Genomic DNA, 22184 nt, shown 5'->3' with positions numbered 1-22184 from the left:
CCTTTAAACCAATTGTGAACTTTCTTAATTCCCACTAAAAGATTGAAAGACACTCGTTTTAGCAGACCCCGCTAAACTGCACTGATCTGCCCATTTGAGGCTATTACCAATTGCCTGCTTAAGATGGCACGCTCTCTTGCGGCAGAAGGTAAATGTAAGCCTTTACTCAGGCCAAAGCATCCTTTAGTGCTTCTGGAGAGAGATTATCATGTCAGGAGTAATCCGACTCGGCCCACAAGCACAACTATGGAGGAGGAGGAGCATGAGTTGAAGGGGAAGGCATTCAGAGGCATCGGAGAAGCTCTGTGCTCCACTTACGGTAACTACACTCTCCCTCCTCACCCTAACTCATCTTCACGACCCGCAGAGTTGTTCTTGCTTGAGCTGAAGAGGAGACCTGCTGCTGGAAAAAAAAAAAAAAGGGTAAGGAAATGTACATTATCCTTCATCAGTGTTATTCCTTGGAGAAAAAATAATCATAAGGCGATGGAAATTCACAGAAATTCACAACAGATGTGATAAAAGTAAAGAAATCTGTAAGATCTGCTTATTACATGCCACCGTACCCTGGTTCTGTTCTGTTCTCCCATTTTAAGGTTCAAGTTTGCAAAGAAGACCACCAGTTCTGTATGGGGAAGCATGAAGACATGAGTTTTCTGAAGTAAAACTGACCACTCAGTGGCTTCTCTAAACATCCAGCTCTCCTCTTTTTGGATGGATCAGGCTGAATGCCATGAAATGCATGCTTATATTCAGAGGAATGCTGATTCTGATCTTTGCAACGTAAAAGATTTCTATGGAAGTGCAAATATGATAGAAGAATAATACACCCTTGACTTGAATCAAGTCAGGACACCTCCCCTACTTGCAGGCACAGGGAGTTGTGATGATTTTTAGAAAACAAGCAGGAGTACTGTCCTCACTCCTCGCCTGTGATGATGATGGACTTACCCAGCCAGCACTCGCCCGTGGAGGTCAGCTGAAGACGACGCCACACAGCTAAGTCTGGATTAGCCGGCCGAACGGTAAGGACACCACATCTTCTTTTGTTAGTCTAAGCCAGCAGCTTATGAGGAAGGCGTTAGGTGCTGCTGACAGAGATGGCTCTCCAAGTGCTGGGGTGGCAGAAAACACACGTTATCCGTGTCGATAAGTGGATCCTTGGTAGAGCCACATGACAATAGCGCACTACGGCCTGTCACAAAATGCTTGCAGAGCAGTAACCGCTCACTGGTCGCAAAAGGGGGTATCCCGTGTTGTTGGAAGAGCAAAAAGAAAAATAAATTAGCACTCTGATTTTCTTGCAACCTCTCAACACTCAGAAGAGTTTATTTTGCGAGGGAGGAATATTTTTCTTTTCCTGTCATTTGTCCAACATGGTGGTTTGCCTCATTCTAAAGCATAAGTGCACTCCAAATACACGCTGGTTTTCCTTTAACAAAACTTAGTTCCCTACTTTGACTTGATAAGAAACTGGGACTTTGGCTAATTATTTTTTTGTATTAATCATTTCAGGGATTTCCGCACCTTTAAGAGTTTAAATAATTAAGAAGATCAGGATCACAATAGAGGCGCTTGATGACGCTCATCCTTGGCATTTTTTACTGAACTGATGATCGCTTTTGCACTAAGCCCATATCATACATGGAGATTATACTGTATCTGGCTGTGCTCCGAGAGGAGGGATAGAGGTTAAGCCTAAAGTCAGTTGAGCTGTTCAACTTTCATAACCTCCCAAAGCTGCTCATAACTAGTGTAAACTGATGGGGAAGCTGAACACATGTACTATTCCTCATTGCCTCAGTACATACGTGCTGCATGCATACAATGCAGACACTGCTTGCCTGAAGAAAGTATGGTCAATAAATGTAAAATCTCAACATATTTCGGATGTTTGTACTTGCTTGTGCTTGCTGGCGTGGGTCATACTCGAAAGTGGTATTCAGTGTGTGCCAGATGGCCGCCAGCCTTTTGTAAAAGCAACATCAACATGTTTAACATGGGTTTAGAGGTGATGTTGTTGTGCTAAAAGAGGATCCGACAGAGACAGATTAAGAGCCGGAATAGACTCTTTAGAAAGTAGCTGAGACGCACATAAAAAAAATAACGAGGCAACATTGTGTTTCTCTGCCAAGAATAATGCAATCGCTTCACATCAAAAGGGTGATTCAAATGTAATGTCTGCACTGCACTTGGACTCTCTCCTCCCATAACAGCACAGGCCAGAAATACTGAGACAGGTGTCAAATGTGCATCTTTAAATCTACCTTCACCTCACTCCTCAATAATCCTGCTTTAACAGCAATAGGTATGAGTTGTGCGATTTCGTGCTAAGCCGTTGGGTCACTGGATTAATCCGTATCTAATCCGGGGGACCTGATAGTAGGCCTTCTAAAATAAAATTGAAACTTTTTAAGCCACTTACCCAAATCCAGTGGACGAAAAAGGATACCAGAATCGTGTCTAAAATTCAAAGAATGTGACCAAAAATTGTCACAACTTTTTCGGCATTGCTCACAAACTCCTCTTTTTTCTCAATAATGAACATCAGCTTTCTAGCTAACAAGGAACAGGCTTGTTTTAATGATCCCATGGTTTCTGAGTGACAGAGCACGAGCCAACCGATGTGGCTACCAGCAAAATTACAGCACAGGCTTTTTTTGGTTGCATTAGTACCGGGGCCGGATATAGAACAGCCAATCCTGGCTCTGAAATCCCACTTTATTTTACAACCTCTTAGCCCACCCTGGTGTCACCACAACAGAGCTGACTCACCAAGTTTGTCACTTTTCTTCTTCATTATTCTGGCATTTTGTAGGCAGGTTGGGATTTAGTGGTGGAAGAGCCTGCAGGTGCTCATTCTCTGTGGACCTTGCATGCTGGCCTAACCTCTGAGCTAGAGGTGTCTGACGGATTAATACGGACACACACACACACAGCGAGACCTGTGCTCTGCCACCAACACTGCAGCCAGGTGTTAACCCACGTGACTGCAGATAAAGCCGGCAGGCATTAGTGCTAATCCCGCCCTGATCTTTGGAATATGTCCCTATTACCTCCCCAAGCACTCTCTAGCTGTCCCCAGGTCTCCTGATGGTCACTTAAGAGGGAAAAGACAAGACAAGGCCTCTCTAGGACTCCAAAAAGCACGTTGTTTCTTTGCAGCAACATAGTAGGTGCCTTTCCCACTCTTTGGTTTGCTACTGTTATCTTACGAGTGCAGGTATTTACGGGGTGTGTTCAGAGTAATACAGAGACAGCCGGTCACATGGCTCCAGCGAAGCTGCAACTCACGGTGCATTAACAGTGTTCTGTAGGTACAGGCCTCATGTTTATGCAGTGGCAAACACACTGTGGTTAGACCTGCAGAGATTTCTTGATATCAGGAAACAGCAAGATGATGTAAGAAAGATAATCTAGTCTTATGTGATGGAGCTGCTGATTTTAGCATGTGTACACCATAGAAGTGAAGTGGGTGTCTGGCCAACAATGAAGGTTGTACTTTGTCTAAATTTCTAGACAAGCATGCGTCAGATGATTGGGGAAGAGTGAAACCACGCAACTGCTGTACGTGTGTGTTTATGGTATGTATGAGTCACAGAGAGAGAGGGGAGAGAGGGTGAAACAGAAGAGGCTGTATTTAGAGAATATATAGGAACAAATGCTGCTGCATGGTGAGACATTGAAGTTGGTATCTGCTTCTTTTTTTTCCAGCACAAAGACGCTCTTCATTTTTGCCGTTCTGTGATCTTCTGTCACAATGACCGTGTCTCACTGGTCTCGATCCAGACTGGCTGACAGGAAAGCCCCCCTATCTGCTGTCTTCATTCAAAAGTAAAAACCGCAAACGCCGCTTATCCCCATTTTGACAGATCTCTACTTCATCCGTAGGCTGTGGCATTCTGTTGAGTGTCTCCTTCTGGCAAGAGAGGGAGGGGAGGACACGGGTGCCATGCTGCTATATAATTACATTACCACCAGCTTAGAAGCACCAAGGCCACTGACCCAATTATTCCCCTAAAAACGTCGATTTTCTTGTGTCATTTGAAAGAATGCGATCTTTCAGATCATCAACAAGAGCTCAGTTGATCGCTGCAGATCGGCCTCCAACTGCGCCATGTGTGCATGCATGCGAGAATACATAATGTCTCGGGAATGGCTTGACAGACTTAAGCATTTCTGGATGAACAGTTCACTTTCATGGTTTGCCTCAGACACGTTAAAAGCCTTCTGGGACTGTTTTCTCTCTGCTGGTAGCTCTTCAGGTGACATATGGCCCAGAGCAAATGTCAGGTGTGCTATCACTCCCACACTCTGTAGAATCACAAAATCCTCATTTCCGGCCGTTTCCATGGCTTCAGACTGTTTTCTCGTCGTAAATAGAAGATTTTATCCCTTTGTTGTGGGCCTCACACAATCAACCGGCCTTCATATGCACACACTGGAGCATGCATGGGCATATCATGATGCTTTGCGAGGACCAGACATGTTGTGTGGGAGCTGGTTTAGTTGTTTTTGCGAGTCATCTGCACTTTTATACCTCTGTTTGAGGATGAGTTTTCCTTCTGCTACAGAGTCCTCAGGGCTTCCACTATATCCTCTCTGCATTACTGCTCGTCTCTGTTTGCTAGGGGGAAAAAAAGGCAGCATTTGTCCTCAGGAAGTCAGCTACTCATTTACGTATCCATTGCTCTCCCTAGAAAACGCAGGTGCCCCTTCTCTCTATCAGTAAGTGTATATTTATGTCCACAGCGGTGGGGGCCAGTTACACATATTAAATGTCTGTGCTGATTAATCATCCGTGAACATCTGAACAAGCTGCAGTGTGATCCTTGGCACTTTTATTGGCGCCAATTGACTGCAGATGTGACTAATGTGTTTCTGAGTGGTGCAATTATGACAATCAAAGTGTCTTCAGGGACATGAGATCAGTGCTTGATGATGAATCTCCATCCAGTGGCAGAGACAGTGGAAGACTCATCTGTTCTTTACGAGGTAATTGTTTTATCAGGATGAGCCACGGAGCCACGGAGGCTGAGGACACCGATGCATCTCTGCCATGTGAAATCGCTAACTCCATGGATTAATAACTGCCCCGAATTGGCCTATTAATAGCATAGGAAAACAAAGCTCTCATCCTTAGCTGTGTAGAGTAGAAAACGGCTTCATTTAAAACTGAGAATTCAACAAGTTCATGGCCGGTGGACCGAGCTCTGTGCCGTTAGGGTTTGGGGTCGAACCAACAGAAACAAAATGAAAACGTTCCCATTTAGGCCTCCATATATAACTTCTGAGGCCTTCGCAGGCGAGAAACAAGCGTCAGACATATGGCCAGTCAGTGAGTAACGTTCGGCCACAGCTACCGCGCCACCTCCATGTTTGATTTACGAGGACTGTGTGTCAATTGAGGTTGTTAGGTGAAATGTTTGACTTTCAAATGATTGTCGTAGTACCCCTTCATTGTGCAGAAGCCGCTTACCACGTCAAACACATATGGAATTATGAGTGATGACTCAAGCTTTGGCTGATATGACTGGTTATACCTGTTTATATGCTGTTTGCACCACTGCAGCTCATGCGCACAGTCCCTTTCTATTTTCCATATGCGTTGTCCGAATCACTCAGATGCAGAGGAGTGCAGGGAATTCGCCTATATTTCAACCACCATGAAAAAACTGCAATGCTCCTACTGTTTTTTTCTCTGTCATGTGATCTATAGGAGTTGCTGACTTTTAGAGAAAACACTTATTTTAGAGTTTTGTTTCTATAAAAAACTGGGCAACCATGCAACATGTTTTCTCACGGTAAACAATCCGGCTGCCTGCAAACGTTCCCCTGCAGAATCCGGTCTGGCAAAGCACTTTGTAAAGCTGGTCTGGATTTGCTGTTAGTCGCTGCCAGTGTACCATTTCCGACTCTGGGGGAATGTTTTGCTCATTGGTGACATGATGCGAAGAGAACAAAGCAGTGAGCTTGTAAAAAAACATACCAGTGGTTTGACGTTAAGGGAAAAAAGAAAACATGGCACATAAGTCCTCCAAATTGAGTTTTGTGGCTGCAGTGTTGCTGCATCTGTTGGAAGGGAGGGGCGGTGTAAGATAAAGGGGTATACACGCTTGCACGTTCTATCATACATAGAATTCCAAATAGGTGTGGTTGAGACATTGTAAAGGAAGGAATGTGTTTTCCCTCTTTTCAAAGGATTTTTGGGGAGGCTTTAGAAAACGGGGGTGGAGGCGGCTCAGATGCTCATTCTCATCAAAATGCACAAATTTTCTGCAGGTTTGCAGGGGTTGCATCCCGTTTGCCTTCAGCTCAAATAAGGAATGGCAGTCGTGGTGTTTTTTCCTTTTTTCTACTTTTTTCACTCTCCCAGGCTGCAGTGATACAACTTTAAACACACATCTGCATTCTTGGGTGTCAGCGAGTGATGTCGAGCTCATGGATCATGACCTCACTTATAGTGAGAATGAGCTGGTAGCAGAATCAGAGAAAGTAAACCGGTGGTAAATTAAAAGCCCCGCTGCAGAAGCCTCACTCGAGAGAAGTAGATTCGTGGAAAGGTCGCAGAAATGTGATGGTGGTAGATATAGCAGTTTCGACACTGATGTGTCTGTGCTTTAACGTGACAAGTTCAAAAGTACATGGCTGAAGGCGTGACTGTTTAAACATGTCTGATGTTGCACACTTTGCTTCTCTCTCGCTGTCTCCGCAGAGTTTCAATGCTCCTCCACGTTCTAAGATGAAGTTATGGAAAGGTGCTACTTTTGCCTTCATGCTCTGTGCTGCAGCCCTGTCCACCATCCTCATTAGAAACATGGCCACCATCAGACAGTTCAAGCTTAACACAAAATATCCATCTTCACCCTCGTCGAGACCGTCTTCATTATTAAAATCAGCATCCAAGACCTCGCCGCCATCATCATCATCGCCCTCTTCAGAATCAAGGCCAGTGCCCCAACAGATGGGTGATCTGCATCGGAGGAAACGCTCAACAGACGACATGAAATCTTTCCTCTCAGAGTGTAAGATAAGCTGTTGCTTTCATCCTCACAAGCATGTGAAAGGGTTCCGACAAAACACTCAGCACCTGACTCTGTTGCTTACAGAGCAGGTTTTACTGTTCACACACCGATGTCAGTTAGCACCGGTCATAGTTCACCGGTTCTCCACAGAACCTCTCCAGACTCTTAGACATGATGGTCTTTTTTTACCTCACATGGCAACAGTGACAGACATTCATGAACAAACCTCGCTCTGTGGAACTTAAACACTTTCTGTTTAGCCAGCGCTGATAAGGATAGTTTGTAGCTGTTATGATAGATAACATTTTTTGTGGTCCTCTGTTTGCACCTGCCTTTGATTTCCATGCCAACTTCAGTGCATTATCTGTGTGAGCCATCTGTTCTGTTGACATTTCTGATTGTTGAAAATGTTAGACACAAAATTACACAGAAACCAGATAATCCCCCCTCGTGACCTGTCAATAACACTTTCTGTTGATTTATTCCCCCTTTTTTTTCAGTTACCATGATGCTGCAGAGCTTCACCGAGGGCGAGCTTCAGCACGTGGTCGGAACCTTGCTAGAAAGGAAGCGAAGGAAGAGCCGGCGGCTTGCTGAGACCCAGGGCCGCAGGACTAAAAGGGCCCGAAAGCGCAAGCTGTGCTCCGTCAGGGAGCTCGAAGTGAAAGTGAATGAACTGGGTCTCAAATATAAGAGCGAAGAGACGGTGCTGCTGCGCTACTGCAGTGGCAAATGCGATAAACACCGGGAAAACTATGACATGGTCATGAAGCACATGATGACAGTGGGCTTCAGAGAGAAGGGCCGCAAGGACAAAGTTAGCATTCAGCCCTGCTGCCGACCGACTGCATTTGAGCACTTTACCGTCCTGGACACAACAGTAAACCCCAGCCGCTATCTGAACATACACAACGTATCTGCAAAGAACTGCGGATGTGTATGACCCAGAGATATGGACTTCTTTATGCTGCTCTCACTCTCTGATGGAAGAGTCATGGATGCTGTTAACAGAAAATCTATGGAGTATAAACTCAATGAGAGGAAGATGTGAATATGTTCCTGGATGCTCCAAAGCAGCTTTTTTTAAAAAATAATAATTTTATTTTTTTTTGTTGGACAGATAGACTCTGGCATTTGACCATCAGTCTTCACAAGCTGAGACAGTGTCACGTGGACAGCAAGACTTGACCTGTACAAAGGCAGACTATGGCTGCTTAAATCACAAGTTTTTATCTTTTCTATCCATGTAGTAACACTGTAAACTGTGGTGTAACAACAATGTAGCAAGGTTTTGTTTGTGATGTCATATTTCAGTAGTAGTAAATGAAACAGATTCATGATTTATAAGCTGTAGGGGACCAGATCAGTGCTGTAACTGGACTTCATTCCCACCGGTGTTAATCACAGGACGCTTCAGCCTCTTGGCCTGATTATAATGTTTTGTGATCTGGCTTAAAGCGTGCTGTTATTACAGGCCATGACTTTGGTTCCCTACTTCTATGCAATGTTACTAACTGCAGTGTTATTACACAGGTAAAAGAAAAAAGTGTTACTGATTAGAATTTGCTAATGCAAGAAAATCATTTTCTATAGCTCCAGGTTTTATACCCACGTTAAAAAACTCCAGTGTATGTCGCTTTTGTGTTCAATAACAGCAACAGAGCAATTTAAACATTTCACACATCTGCTCTCTTGAGTTCTACTTTCTCAAAACACCCCAGTCTAAAATATGCAATTACCCATAATTTTCAGGAATTATTTTCCCCAAATAATTGACATAACACACCAAGTCAAATCCACAAAGTTAAATTCATAAACATCGCACATATCAAGTTGCCGGTGATATAACCCTTTTCATTTTTGTCTCTGGGTGTCATTTGTGAACGTTTACACTTACACGGTCATTAGCTAATCTGAGAAGCAGGTGTAAAAGAGAAAAATGGTTTTTAGTGAAAAACTAAAAACTTGGCAAAGTAGACGCTGGGATCTGAAGTGATGTTCGCACCTCTCCATAAAACCATGTAACCTTTTCCAATCCAGAACCCACAGTACAGCCTTCCACTGGCCCTTCAAATGCCTCCTTTGTTGTATTGCCTGGTTGACTTTAGGGGAGAAAAAGCTGTTGAAATGACTCATTAAGCATCTTTTTCACCTTCGCCGATTTTTATTTGGTTTGAACCCATAGCAACTGCCTGAAGTAAAAACACATTATGTCTGTCTGTTATTTTCCTTTTGACTTTTTTTTTTTTTCCGGGAAGGTGAAATGGAGATGCGGTGCATCTTTTTTTGTTGTTCTTATTGTATTTATTTGGGAAATAAATTATGGTTTTGCATATTTATTTAGATTACCACACAGAAATGGGACAGCTTATCATCATTAAGAAACTGTGCCAAAAAATGTTTATCTTACATTCTATACTGACTGCTGAATAAATATAATTTCAGACGTATGGATGTTTATCGTTTCTCCCAAGTCACTGATTTTGGGGGTGTCAAATATTCTGTACTCAGATTGTATTTAAAATAGAAAATAAATAAAACAATAAACTTTCAATGTATCATCCTCTTGATAATTGCGGAAATTTCAAACAGAAGGTGACGTCTTTGGTGAAGGCAGGATTGGCTTATGATCATATTACAAGAAATAAACTAGCAGATTAAATATCCAGCGCCACTGTCATGACAGTGTATACAGTACTCTGTGAAGCAAAAAAACAAAAAAACAACTCTGTTTTTAAATGATCATTTCATTTATTAAGGGGAAAAAAGCTATACAAACCTTCCTGCCCAATGTTGAAGTAAATTGCTCCCTAAACCTAATGAGTGGTTGTGCCACCCTTGGCAGCAAGAACTACAATCAAGAATTTATGATAACTGGCAATGAGTTTTTCGTATCACTGTGAAGGAATTTTTGGCCCACTTTTTTTGTTGTTGTTTTAATTGTTTTAATTCAGCCACATGGGAGGGTTTTTGTGGTCTGTTTAACATCGTGCCAGAGCATCTCAATCAAATCTAGGTCTGGACTTTGACTTGGCCACTCCAAAACCTTCCTTTTGTTCTTTTGAGCCATTCAGAGGTGAACTTGCTGATATGTTCAGATTATTGTCTTGCTGAATCAAACCGAATGTGCTTGAGCTTTATGAAATGACGGCTGGACATTCTCCTTCAGGATTTTGTGGTAGGGAGCAGAGTTCATGGTTTCATCAATTACACCAAGTCGTCTAAGCCCTGAGTGGAGCTCAGTGAAGCAGCCCCAGATCATCACATGAGTAGCATCGTGTTTTAGGGATGATGACTTTTTATAAAATGTTGTGCTAGTTTTACACAAACCCTCCAAAAAGTCGCACTTTTGTCTGGTCAGTGAACAAAGTTTTTTTGGGTTTTTTCCCCCAAGTCTTGTGCTTAAGGAGTAATTTTGGTTGGCCAGCTACTCTGGGGAAGGTTCACCAATGCACAAAGTTTTCTCCATTTGTGGATAATGGGTATCATCGAAGGTCCTTAGAATCCCAAAGACTTAGAAATGGCTTTGTAAGCCTTTCTATGCATTTTGTATGTACTTGGGTTATCTTTGCCCATCCATTTATTCTCTGACATGTATCCAATTCAGGGTGCCCATCCCAGCAACCATAAAACAAGAGGTGGGGTAGACCCTGTACAAGTCACCAGCCTGTCGCAGGGTAACACAAAAAACAGACAATCATTCACATGCACATTCACACCTATGAGCAATTCAGAATCACCAGTTAACCTAACCCTACTAACTGTATGTCTTTAAACTGTGGGAGGAAGCCAGAGTACCGGGATAATAATGCACAGACTTGTCTACTATTACAATGTTTGAGATCATTAAACAATTTTTGAATGTTATCATCTTTCTAATATTAAAATTTATTTGATGATCTCAAACCTGTAAGTGTGACAAATATGCAAAAGAACTACAAAATCTGAAGGAGTCAGATATTTTTTCACGGCACTGTAATCTGTTATAGCAGCTCTGTGGTCCTGAACAGCAATAGCGAGGGAGCCCACAGAGCTTTCACCCAGACAGTCTATTTGTGACAGGGAGTAACGAAACAGCAAACATTGTACTGCCTGTGAAGGTATTTACTTTCAGTTATTGAGATTTAGAAATTAAACAAAGGAAGGCTGGTCTTCATCTCAATATGAAACACTGTGGTTGTAATGTTGTCTTTTGTCAACACATTCCAAAAGCACTTCACAAAAACTAAACAAAAGAGTATTAAAAACGCATCAAACACCATCCTGCCATTAAAAAACAACATCATAAATCAGACGTGTTAATCTGAGGGACAACATAATCCCCAGCAAGATCCATTGTTTACTCCAGTCTGAGAAACCGTTTAACCAACTAGAAATAAGCTAAACTGTAAATTTGAGACCTGTTTTAAAGTTTTCTGACTGGGAGTGGAGACCCTGGGGGCAGAGTGCCGCAGAAACAGTAGTCAAGAGGAGATTTTGATGTGGGGAGAATTTAAAACACTATCAAATAATCCTCTCAGCGAAATCCCACAATTCTTTATAAGCAAGCTAGTCTTCAGGGAATGTTTTTCTCTAAGATACATAAATGCATCCCTCCAAGCCCAGAACATTGTCTCAAGAAGTAAACTTTTTCAGGTAGAAGTAAACAACCTTGCTTTTTTTCCTGACCACCATGCAGCTTTTGGTTTAGTAGAATGCTTTCTTAACACTTGAAGAGCATTTTCTTACAGGGAAATACCCTTAAAAAGTAGGCTCATCTCAACGCTGTGCTGTAACTAAAACAAAACAAAACAAATTGTGTCAGTACCCGATAGTATTTAGAAAAGCAGAAAGTTTAGGTTTAGATTTACCCAGCTTCTCAACATCTGCCTCCACTTAAATACAGTGTAGGTGGAGATAAATTTGTTTGTGCTCGTAGCATTGAAAAATCAAACAGAAAACATTGCACACGAGAATTCACGAGAAAGAGCAGTCCAGTTATACTGGATAATCTACAGAATGGGCATAACCTTTTTCATGGGAAGGTTTTCACATAAAGGGCCCTTTATTTATTTTACAGCTTAAGGATTTCTGATGTAAAATAAATAATCCCCTAACATTTTCATTTTCACTTCAAAATGTTGACTGATGTCTTTGTTTTCTGTTTAGAATGAGAAACAGTAAGAAACATAATAAGCATTATATTTAGTAGTAGTAGTACAAAATATTCTAAGTGCAGATTTGGTTTTACTTCCAGTACAAGACTGAAAACGACGCAGAAAAACTGTTAAAATAGCTAACTAGCTAAGCTAATAGCTTAGCTTGTTAAATTTGGTCAGTGACAGTCTTGCTAATGTATACCACATATGTAAAACAGCAGCAATATAACTTAGCTAACCCTAAATACTGTACCTTTAGTTTAAATTTAGTCCCTTGGAGCTTGACCTGGAAGCCCCATCCTGTACCAGACTTTCATGTATAGTAGGCTCTTCTCAGCTGAGCTGTGCCCCCCTTTGACTCAGACACCAAACAGCAGTATTCAGTGGAAGAATCCAGAAAGGTAGGGCTTGTAGTCTTTTGTATACCTTGAATCCCGTATTAGCGGGCGGCATTGTTTACATTTATAATTGCACTCTGGTGTGCCTGCAATGTTCTGCCACGGAAAATTAAACTTGCAAGTTAAATGCTGCATGAACAGCTGCTGAAATGTAGTAAACAAGACAAGACTTCAGAATTGTCTCTGAGCCTACATGCATATTTTCAGAGTTGTGAAAATGAGAAGAACAGCATTTGTCTACAGTGACAAAATCTAATATTAGACAATTAGAACCTATTACATTTTGTTTCACCGAGGTATCATCTTTGTGCTACAAATATCCTGTGTTTACACTGCACATTACTATCAACAAGTTTTAGGCATCCACATTACCACAAGTTGTAGTTGAATGGCTGCGACGATCAGTAGACTAAGCTGTGGGGTATACCCTCCAATGTAGTTACTTTAAATAAAGCATTAAGCTTTCTTGCTCAATTGTTTCATCAATAGGCTGAGTAATGTTTGCATTTACTGAGCTTTTACTTGAAATTACAAACAAACTGATGTAATTTCAAAGAAGTCTCCAGTGAGGCTGTGTTTAAAACGTGAACTTTGTCTTTGTTAAGATGTTATAGCAAACTTTAATCCAACCCTCTGAGCTTTAAGTGTGAGCATTTTAATGTTTGGTCATATAATACACTGCTCAAAAAATTAAGGGAACACTTTATTTTCACAGTAGAACACAAAATCAGTTAAACTTCAGCGGTATCTATTTGTCCTGATGGGAAGCATAAACCACTGTGACTCCATTTTACCTGCTTTGGTGCAGAAGACAGTGACAGTAGGAGCACTGGAGACGATGGACATAGACTGCCGTGCACTCCATAGCCTACCTGATTGATTTTTCTCTAGTTTAGCTTTGTTGCTAATGACTTTGTCACTGCTGGTAGCATGGTACCTGCAGCCCATTCATGTTGCACATGCAGCCCAGCTCCTCCCGGACGGCACATCCATACGTGTCTTTCCAAGGTTTCCTGTGTCTGCCAGCATAGTCTTGTAAGTGTTAACTTAAGTTCAGTTTGGAGTTCATTTATCACAACATACATGAATACCTGTGATTGTGCACACAAAGCCCTGAAAAGGTAGAAATTTCCCAGCCACGCTCACATTTTGACTCCCTGCAACTTAAAATGAAATCCAAGTTGAAGGATCCCTTTTTTGACACAATGGAATAGATGCAGGGTTTGTATAGACACAGGTTGTGGTAAAAATTTGGGGGAGCAATCTAAAAACAGCAATCACACTCAAAACATTGCTGCTATCCAAGGAGAGGATTTTGGAGGAGTACTTTATGGGTGGAGTAGAGCCCGACTGAGGCTGATAATAACTCTATACTGATGTACTACTATATCAGTACCTGCATTTATAATAGCCAATAAATGAACATTTAAAAAGTAAAGGAGAGACGGGAGAAACACCCTTCAGCTAAGTTGTCAGAGTTGGTGTTGCATAGTTTGTCCACCAGAGGACACTGTGCAGCAACAGCCATAAACCCAACAAACAAACAACTAGACTAGACAACAAGTAATTGTTGGTAAGGGCTCGCTAGTAACTACATGCACTAAAACAAATGTTAGAAAAATCTGTTTATGTTTTGTCTGCCTGAAAGGAAAAAAATATCATCTGACATATCAGAGTTTTGAATCAGTGAATATGGGTAAAAATCCAACATCAGTGGGTTTCTATGGTGGAGTCCTGGAACTTTGTAGGATATAGGGTTAGTGTTAACTGGTATTGTCTCATGTTACTGTAGGTAAAGAACAGTTACTATTTTTATTTGATGGGTTCACTGCTATGACTTATTGGGATACGGAAAGGGAACATCATTATTTTATTCCAGTTTACCGATGAATTTCCTGCTAGAATTAGTAAAAAAATTACCATGGAAAAAGCTCGGAGAATGCAGTAACAAAGTTACCACAGGGAATGTGGTTTAATCAGTGAAGCTAATTAAGAACAGTTCCTGAAACTCTGCTCAATATTGTGTGAGCATCTGTGCTGTCATTTAGGCTTTAACTTAAAGTCAGAAGGTTTCTCATGTGGCAACACGAGTGTAGTATAAACTGTATTATTTTGGAAATACACCTCTCATGGGAAGGTAATTCAAGAGCTGTATTTGTTTGAGGTATCTGCATGGTGAGCAGATGCCAGCTCTGACTTATTATGATGAACAGCGCAGTGAGGCTGTAGTGGACAGAAATCATGGTAATGTATGTCAGGTGTGCTTGTTTTGCTTAAAATTTATACTCTGGATTTCACCGTGGCTGCAAGATATCTAAAATTTAATGTGTTGTCACCATTATTCATCCTCCGACTAGCCAATAAATTAAGCAGGAAAAGCTCTTCCTGAGTTATACATGCATGAAGTGCTTGTTATACCCAGGAGACACAAATCCCAGCAAACTCCAGACGCCACAACTTATACAAGTTTCTGCTGGGTTTAAATGAGGCAACGCCGCCTCTTGGAGCTCATCCGTAAACCGTGATTGCAGGTATTTGAAGTTAACCGAGGAGTCGGCTTCAGTTATCTGAGTTTAGAGCTGAACAGAGACAGTTCTTAGAGATTACGGTCAGTGAAAACTTTTGTATATTTGTGAGTTAAAAAAACAAAACAAAAAAAACCCCCTTTGGGTTTTAATTGGCCGAGCAAAGCATGTTTGAGCTTGAGTGAGACTTACTGTATTTACTACAGCTGTGGGGGTGAAATGATTTCAACAGTTTGTATTTTGAAAGAATTCTTATTTTAAAGTCAAGCTTCAGGAATAGCAGAGAAGTGCATGCCTCTGTTACATGAAACACACAGTACCCTCAAACATTTGGATGCAATTAGATCTGAAATATAAAGAATTTCGCCCTTGAAATGACAGCTCCTCACTCAAGTTACCACCAGAGTGAAGAGAAAAACTTCATGCATGTTGTATTTACATTGTTTTCTTTCTGCAATTTCCTGATCGCTTCGCATACACTGCGCCCTCAAAAATGTGCTAAAAAGTGTTTATAGCTGCACTGAAAAAGAATCTGTACCTCTGACATAAACAGATATTTCCGCTACTTACCACTTCAGCAAATGGACGTCAAACCAAAGCGCCTGCACATGCATCCGCAGCAGAGAAGTGGAAGACCTGCAGGAAAGAAATGTTGATAGCTGCTTAATCAAAGCAACACTGGTGAGAAATGTAAACTACATAATGACACATGGCACCCATTTGATCACAAAGTATGATTAATCTAGAGGAATCTGTAACACTCCTGCACCGTGGTTTGACATTTTCAGAGAAATAATCATTACAGCTGTTTGTTTTTCCTTGTGTGATTTCATGGAGCGTTAAAAGAAGGTTAGACTTCAGGCCAGCGGGAGGTAATTAAAGTCCAAATTGAAAGAAGGGAAGCCTCCCGCCGACAGCTAAGTAAAACCGAACCAAGAAGATGTTGAGCGACGCTCAGTTAAACCATTTTAACCGCAATCCTCCCCTCCTTAATGTCGCCTTTTTGGACCTTTCTTGTGCAAACTGTCAGCTGTCCGCATGCTGGAGAAAGTCATCACACACGAAACTGATGATTGTTTGTGTTTGCAGATTTAAGGGAAAACCCCAGAATATTCCTGTCAACATTAGCGTTTTGGGGGATAATAGTGTTAGTGCATGTAAGACATCTGTTGCTGCTAACGGCACTGACAAGATCTACAATAAACATGCCAAAGTTTTACAACCCCCCTCCCATGTCCAGCTGCAGTGTGTTGGTGAATTCAGACAGTTTTAGAGGAAGATAGAGGCACGGAGGATGCAGCGATGACTCTGGAGAACCCAAACAGCCTGAACAACTGCAGCGCGCAGGTGTTTCTCCTCTTCCTGAGCAACCCTGAACTCTCCAAAGACACATTAGCACAATCCCTTTTTGGCTGTATAACAGTATGCTTACTCTAAGACACTGGGCGTTAATATTTTTAATTAAATTACTTGATTTATAAAGGATTTGTTTTGGGGGTTTGGGTACTTTAGATCATGGATAAATCATTTCTCATAGAGATCGATGTGTATGAGTCATAGAAATGCAGTTGTACATTCCTTGTTCATTCATAATTTATGTTCATTTTGCCTTCCACATCCATAAATATTTAAGTGCTTAAAACATAAATAATCATTAATAATTCATTACATTCATATGGCGGATCACTGAAAAACGCTTGTGCACACTTTGTGTTTCAGAAAAGACCTTAGTTGGTGATTAGCTTATATTGCATATGGCATAAATGATCACAGTGAGGGGCAGAATATCGTAACCAGATCCACTTGGGCCGCTGCAGGATTGAGCTGATTCCACGGCACTAGTGGGGAAACGGTGGCTTGATTTGGCAACGTTTGTCTCTAAACAGATCTTGGATGGCACTGCCTCTGCTGCTGAAGATAATGACGGCCATTCTGCGAGCAGGCTGGCGTGAGTTTATGGAACAGGGGATGTTCTGTTTTCTGCTTGTGATGTCCTCCAGTGTGAGTCTCTGCAAGCAGTGAACACTCGGCTGTTAGCCTACCTCACTTTGTCAGACAGGTGCTATTGAAGTGTGTCGTTCGCGTTGAAGGAATGTAGCTGCAGAGATGCCACTGAGAGCTGGGCGAGCTTCAGCAATGAACATTAACGCTGCCGATAGCATGCTGAGATATGTCAGGCATCGGCAGTAAAGCTGACAGTGTTTTCTCAGCCTCCGCATTCTTCCTTTATGCTCTCTGTGCTACTTGCTGTGGTGCTCTTATTTATTTGTTTATTTAGTGTTCCATTTAGTCATTGGTTCCCATCTGGATAAGGATACGCTCCACACCTTCCAATCTGTAAACTATAGGCTCTCTCACAGTTCACACACTAAACAGGCAGGGGAGAGGTGTTTTAAGTTAAAATGCTTTTGATTTGAGTCAGATATTAAAAGGCCTGTGCGTGCAGGGATGTTTATTTTTCAATGCTGGGTGTGTGAGTGTTTGTAGTGTGCATGAGTGTTTGTAGGGGCTTTGGGGTGGGGTGATCACTGGGAGTGGTGGGATTTGATGGAACAGTGGAGGATTAAAGGGAGGGGAGGAAGAAAAAAGGAAAGGTGTAGATCTGGAAGTCCAGAGGAAGCAATGAGCTTATGACACACTTCAGCTCCAAGATATTAATGTTCTTTTTTAGGGTCACAATTAAACTGATGAATCCCAATTTTAAACTACAGTTTGTTTGTCTTGTATACAGGAAGTTGCTGCTAGATATTTAGTCTGCAGATTTAATCTGCTAATGAAGTAATGACTGTTATTTTTCACCCGAATAAGCTTTTTCTCGTCAACTGAAGTGAAATAAGGGGGTGTAGATTATTATATTTAAATGAATTGATCGTCAGATTTAAATAATAAAAAGGTTTGTTATTTATATATTATTATTGTTAAATAGTTACAGAGGCAAGGTGGCCTCTTATTTTATTTTTATTTATTTTTTTTGCCATAGAGGTTTCACCTCAAAGTTTCACTGAACGTGAGACATCCTTCTCGTTTCACAGCCCCACCTTGTGGAATATAGAAGAAGGACAGCTTAAAAAAAGAGTATATGATGGACTTCGTGTTTTTTGCGTTTAGGTATAAAATCACAATTGCTTTAAGGAAATGCTGCATTTACACCTGTTATCAAAAAGTATAGGGATGATATTTATTATACTTTATATACTATATATAATTTCCAGAATTAAAATGTGTGGAATGCTTTGAAAAGAAATCCTTAAACTGCTCTGAAATATGGAAATCTGAACATCTAAACTTCATGTAGTGAGAAGGAGTCAGATGTAGTTACAATTCAGGAGGAAAAAGAGACAAAATTGAATGCGGCTCATGCATAATGAAACAATTCCTCGACATCTGTGATGCTTTCTGCTGTCGGTACTGTTGTCTGAGCACTGCAGCACACAAACAAGTGTTTGTCACCAGACAAACGTTCCCTGGGTATCAGCGCGGAGAAAAAAGACAAGCCATTTGTCTAGTGTCTAGACTTATAATAAAAGGAATGGAAAACCATGCTAGATCATTAGGTTGGGTTTGTGCATTTGGCTAAAATTCCACATCATTTTACATCTCATTCATTCTGGCCGATATTTTTCCTTTATTTATACAACATTTCCATCCCGGAGGAGGATGCTGCTCGTAAATGTCTCATACTTGAAATAGGAATGCTGAAGCGATTTTTATTTTCCCTGGCCTCCTAGGAATGGCTTAATTCCTTGTAAGGAAATAAATGACACAAATAAAGAATCATCGGCGCCTCTTTATGGGAGATCATATAAATATTACTCTGGTTTTGATGGCTGTTTTTATGTGGCACCTGCTGTTCACTTAATCTGCTCAGAATGAAGGATATAATACGACTATGATTGATACTCACCTCTCTTCGCTGACATTAAAATACTACTCCCCCTTCTCCTGCATCACAATCTTTTATCAGCTTCTACCTCAGAACTTAATCCTCTCTGACAAGATTGTCCTTCAAGCATTGCCAAAACTTCTCGGATCGGCTAGAAGTACATGACTCATTTACAGATCTGCCTTTTGTAAACACGGTTCAGCTCACGGGTGATAACAGGCCTTAAGACACGGCGTCCCTTTTAGTGCCATGTGAATTACAACACCAGCGCCGACTCCATGAAGAAGAGCAGCGAGTGTTGTGTTAGCAATTGTAATTTGTCCTCTGAAAGGAATTCTTAAAGGGAACTCTTTCAGCGGTGATATAAGAGTTCATTCCTGAGCTTTTGCTTTCTTAAACAATGCATAATAGGTGCGGTATCACTTTGCAATGGCTTCCACCTGGTCTGAAGTAATGTGTTTCTACTGCGCGCCATTTGCATTTGTTGGGCGAAAAGCATCAGTCCGAGTGTTCATTTGATCCTAAAACTGAGCGGAACATTTTTATTTTTATAGTGATGAAGAAAAACAATATTTTCCCCCTTCCTGATTTCCTATTTGTTTGCATATTTGTCACATTTGCATGTTTCAGATCATTAATATTAGACAAAGATAAACTGAGCAAATACAAAATCTGGTTTTTAACTGATTATTTCATTTAATTGGGAAGAAAAAAACTATCCAAACCTACTTAGTGATAAAGTAATTGCCCTGTAAAACTAATAACAGGTTATGCCCTTTGGCACCCTTGGCAACAAGAACTGAAAAATGCAATTTGTGATAACTGGCAATAAGTCTTTCACATCACTGTGGAGGAATTTTGGCCCACTCTTCTTTACAGGATGTCTTTAATTCAGCCAGATTGGAGGGCTTTCAGGTATGACGGGTCTGTTTGAGGTCGTGCCAAAGCACCACAATTGGATTAGAAGTCTGGACTTTGAGTAGGCAGCTTCAAAACAAACTCCTTGTTGTTTTGAGACTTGAGACAGATATTCTCTTTCAGGGTTTTCTGGTAAAGAGCAGAAATGATGGTTCCGTCGTCTCAGCCCTGAAGCAGAGAAGCAGCCCCAGACTGTCACACCACCACCACCATGTTTGTCTGTTGATATAATGTTCTTTTATGAAATGCTGTTTTATGTTTTCTGCCCGATGTAACGAGACAGAAAACTTCCAAAAACTTTTGACTTGTCAGAATATTTTCCCAAAAGTCTTTGGGATTATCAGATGTTTTTTGGTAAATGTGAGACGAGCCTTTGTTCTTTTTTGGCTTGAAACATTTTTGTCCATCTTCTTTCTTATTGTTGAATCATCAACACTGATCATAACTGAGACGAGTGAGGCCTGCAGTTCTTTAGATGAAGCTCTGGGTTCTTTTGTGACCTCCTGGATGAGTTGTGGATAATGGCTCTCAATGTGGTTTCAAAACCTTGGAACTTAGAACTTTTCTTCTCACCTGTTCTTGAGTTTCTTTAGAACGCGGCATTCTGAAACCTTTTAGCCTACTTCCCTTTGCCACACAGGTTATACTTTAAGTGATTTCTTGATTCAACAGGTCTGGCAGTAATCAGACCTGGGTGTGGCTAGTAAAACTGAGCTGAGCTTTCCAAAAGCTTTAGTTAATCACAGTTAATGTATGATTTAACAAGAGGAGGCAAATACTTTTCCACACAAGGCGGGGTATGCGTGGACGGCTTTTTCCCCCTTAATAAATAAAATCATCAACTGCATTTTGTGTGTATTCATGTTATCGTTGTCTAATATTAACGTTTGTTTGATGCAAATTTGACACACAAACACAAAAAAAGATATCAGAAAGGGCCCAAAACATATGTTGTATATTTATGTTTCATGTCTTGGTATCATTCATCTATTCATTCATTCTAACGGAGCCTATCTCAGCGTATTATCTGTGACAATATTTCCTTACAAAAGTTCCTTAAATAAATGAAGAATTATCCTCGAATGAAACCATATTAAAACACACCACAGATGAAACTGATAGGAAGAAACCAAAGCACGGGCCCCAAGGAGAAGGAATAATTCACAGTTACAACAGATGAAGAGTCAGGAAATCCATGGTGACGTTTAAGAGAAGTAAGAAGGGGGTTTAAGATCCTTGCATAGTAATTTTCATTCCCTGTGAGAGTGGAAAGCACTAATGTGTATTTAATTCTTACATATTTCATGTATTAAGGCAAGAAAGGGGAGCAGAAAGACACCAAGTTAGCAATTCTCTTGAATTTATCAGTTCTACTCATCGCATCATCATGAAATATGCGAGAGAAGTGAGAGCGGATGGATACAATAAAAACCCATAAGGCTGGACAAAATGACAACGACCTTACCAACGTTAACCACAGTCTGAACAGACAAATTCTTGATGGGAGTATTTTTCCTGAGAAGCCTCGAGTCATATGCTGACTCCCAAAATTGGCACTCAGTCATCAAATCGTGATTACCCGTCTGGCTATAGGTAGCCGTGTATTTCTGTAGCTGCTGTGACACAACAATCTGGACCAATGTGGTAGACTGAACATTTGGAAAACAGACCAATTTCACTTCAAGTATATGTATCATTTGCTGTAATATATCAAAAATATTTACCTTAAAGTGTTGCCTAGTACTATCCACAATACATGGTGATTACGGAAACACTGTGATTATTATTACCTCTTTACAACACCAGTGCCTAAAGCAAACAATAAAAGAAACGATGTGATTCAGAGCACCAGCTATGTTGCAACACGCTTTTTTTTTTGAGCTAGTTGAAAACCTACCACTTGTCAATATTAAGTCCACTTTTTCCAGCGGATTACTGTTTGTTTATTCAATACTTTATTTTTTCAAGGACAGCTATCTACAAACCTCATAAATCAACACAGGCTTGCAGAGAAGAGGATTTTTCTCATCATCCTATGATGGGAAAAAATAAATCTTAATTTAATGCCAATCTAACAGCATTACAAAGCATTACAAAATACATTTAAACCCAGTGCTTTGGATCCACATGCTCAAGTTTCATTATTAATTATATCTGAAGAAGAACTGGAGCTCAGTTTTTTTATTGCAAAGTAGAATTTATGACTATAATTGGGAGACGGCCCCAAGCTAACACATGGAAACTAGAATGAGATGCCCAATGAAAAGTCTAGCTAGAGCTCCAGTGTGACTACAAAA

General features: G+C 40.9%; 1 protein-coding gene and 1 long non-coding RNA gene across 4 annotated transcripts; both read left to right on the top strand.

The window, feature by feature from the left end:
* The first annotated feature begins 92 nt into the window (after positions 1 to 92).
* LOC100693532 (neurturin) lies at positions 93 to 9579 on the top strand. 3 transcript variants are annotated; one of them, XM_019347939.2, is made up of 3 exons: positions 93 to 423; positions 6716 to 7025; positions 7526 to 9579. In XM_019347939.2, exons 1-3 carry the CDS (start codon positions 124 to 126, stop codon positions 7966 to 7968), a joined length of 1053 nt encoding a protein of 350 aa, XP_019203484.2. In that variant the 5' UTR covers positions 93 to 123; the 3' UTR covers positions 7969 to 9579. The 3 variants fall into 3 exon arrangements, with proteins under 3 accessions (XP_019203484.2, XP_025756246.1, XP_025756245.1); XM_025900461.1 differs by lacking the exon at positions 93 to 423 and adding an exon at positions 889 to 1025; XM_025900460.1 differs by lacking the exon at positions 93 to 423 and adding an exon at positions 1041 to 6583.
* A 5128-nt stretch (positions 9580 to 14707) lies between these two features.
* Positions 14708 to 16793, top strand: LOC109195642 (uncharacterized). The gene is made up of 3 exons (XR_003214958.1): positions 14708 to 15169; positions 15665 to 15767; positions 16327 to 16793. It is a non-coding gene; the product is annotated as an uncharacterized LOC109195642 (long non-coding RNA).
* Positions 16794 to 22184: the final 5391 nt, after the last annotated feature.

This window comes from Oreochromis niloticus, linkage group LG18, assembly GCF_001858045.2.
Source record: "Oreochromis niloticus isolate F11D_XX linkage group LG18, O_niloticus_UMD_NMBU, whole genome shotgun sequence".
Lineage (NCBI taxonomy): Eukaryota > Metazoa > Chordata > Actinopteri > Cichliformes > Cichlidae > Oreochromis > Oreochromis niloticus.
The sequence above is the reverse complement of the archived record's forward strand: the minus strand, read 5'-3'. Positions and strand labels throughout refer to the sequence as shown.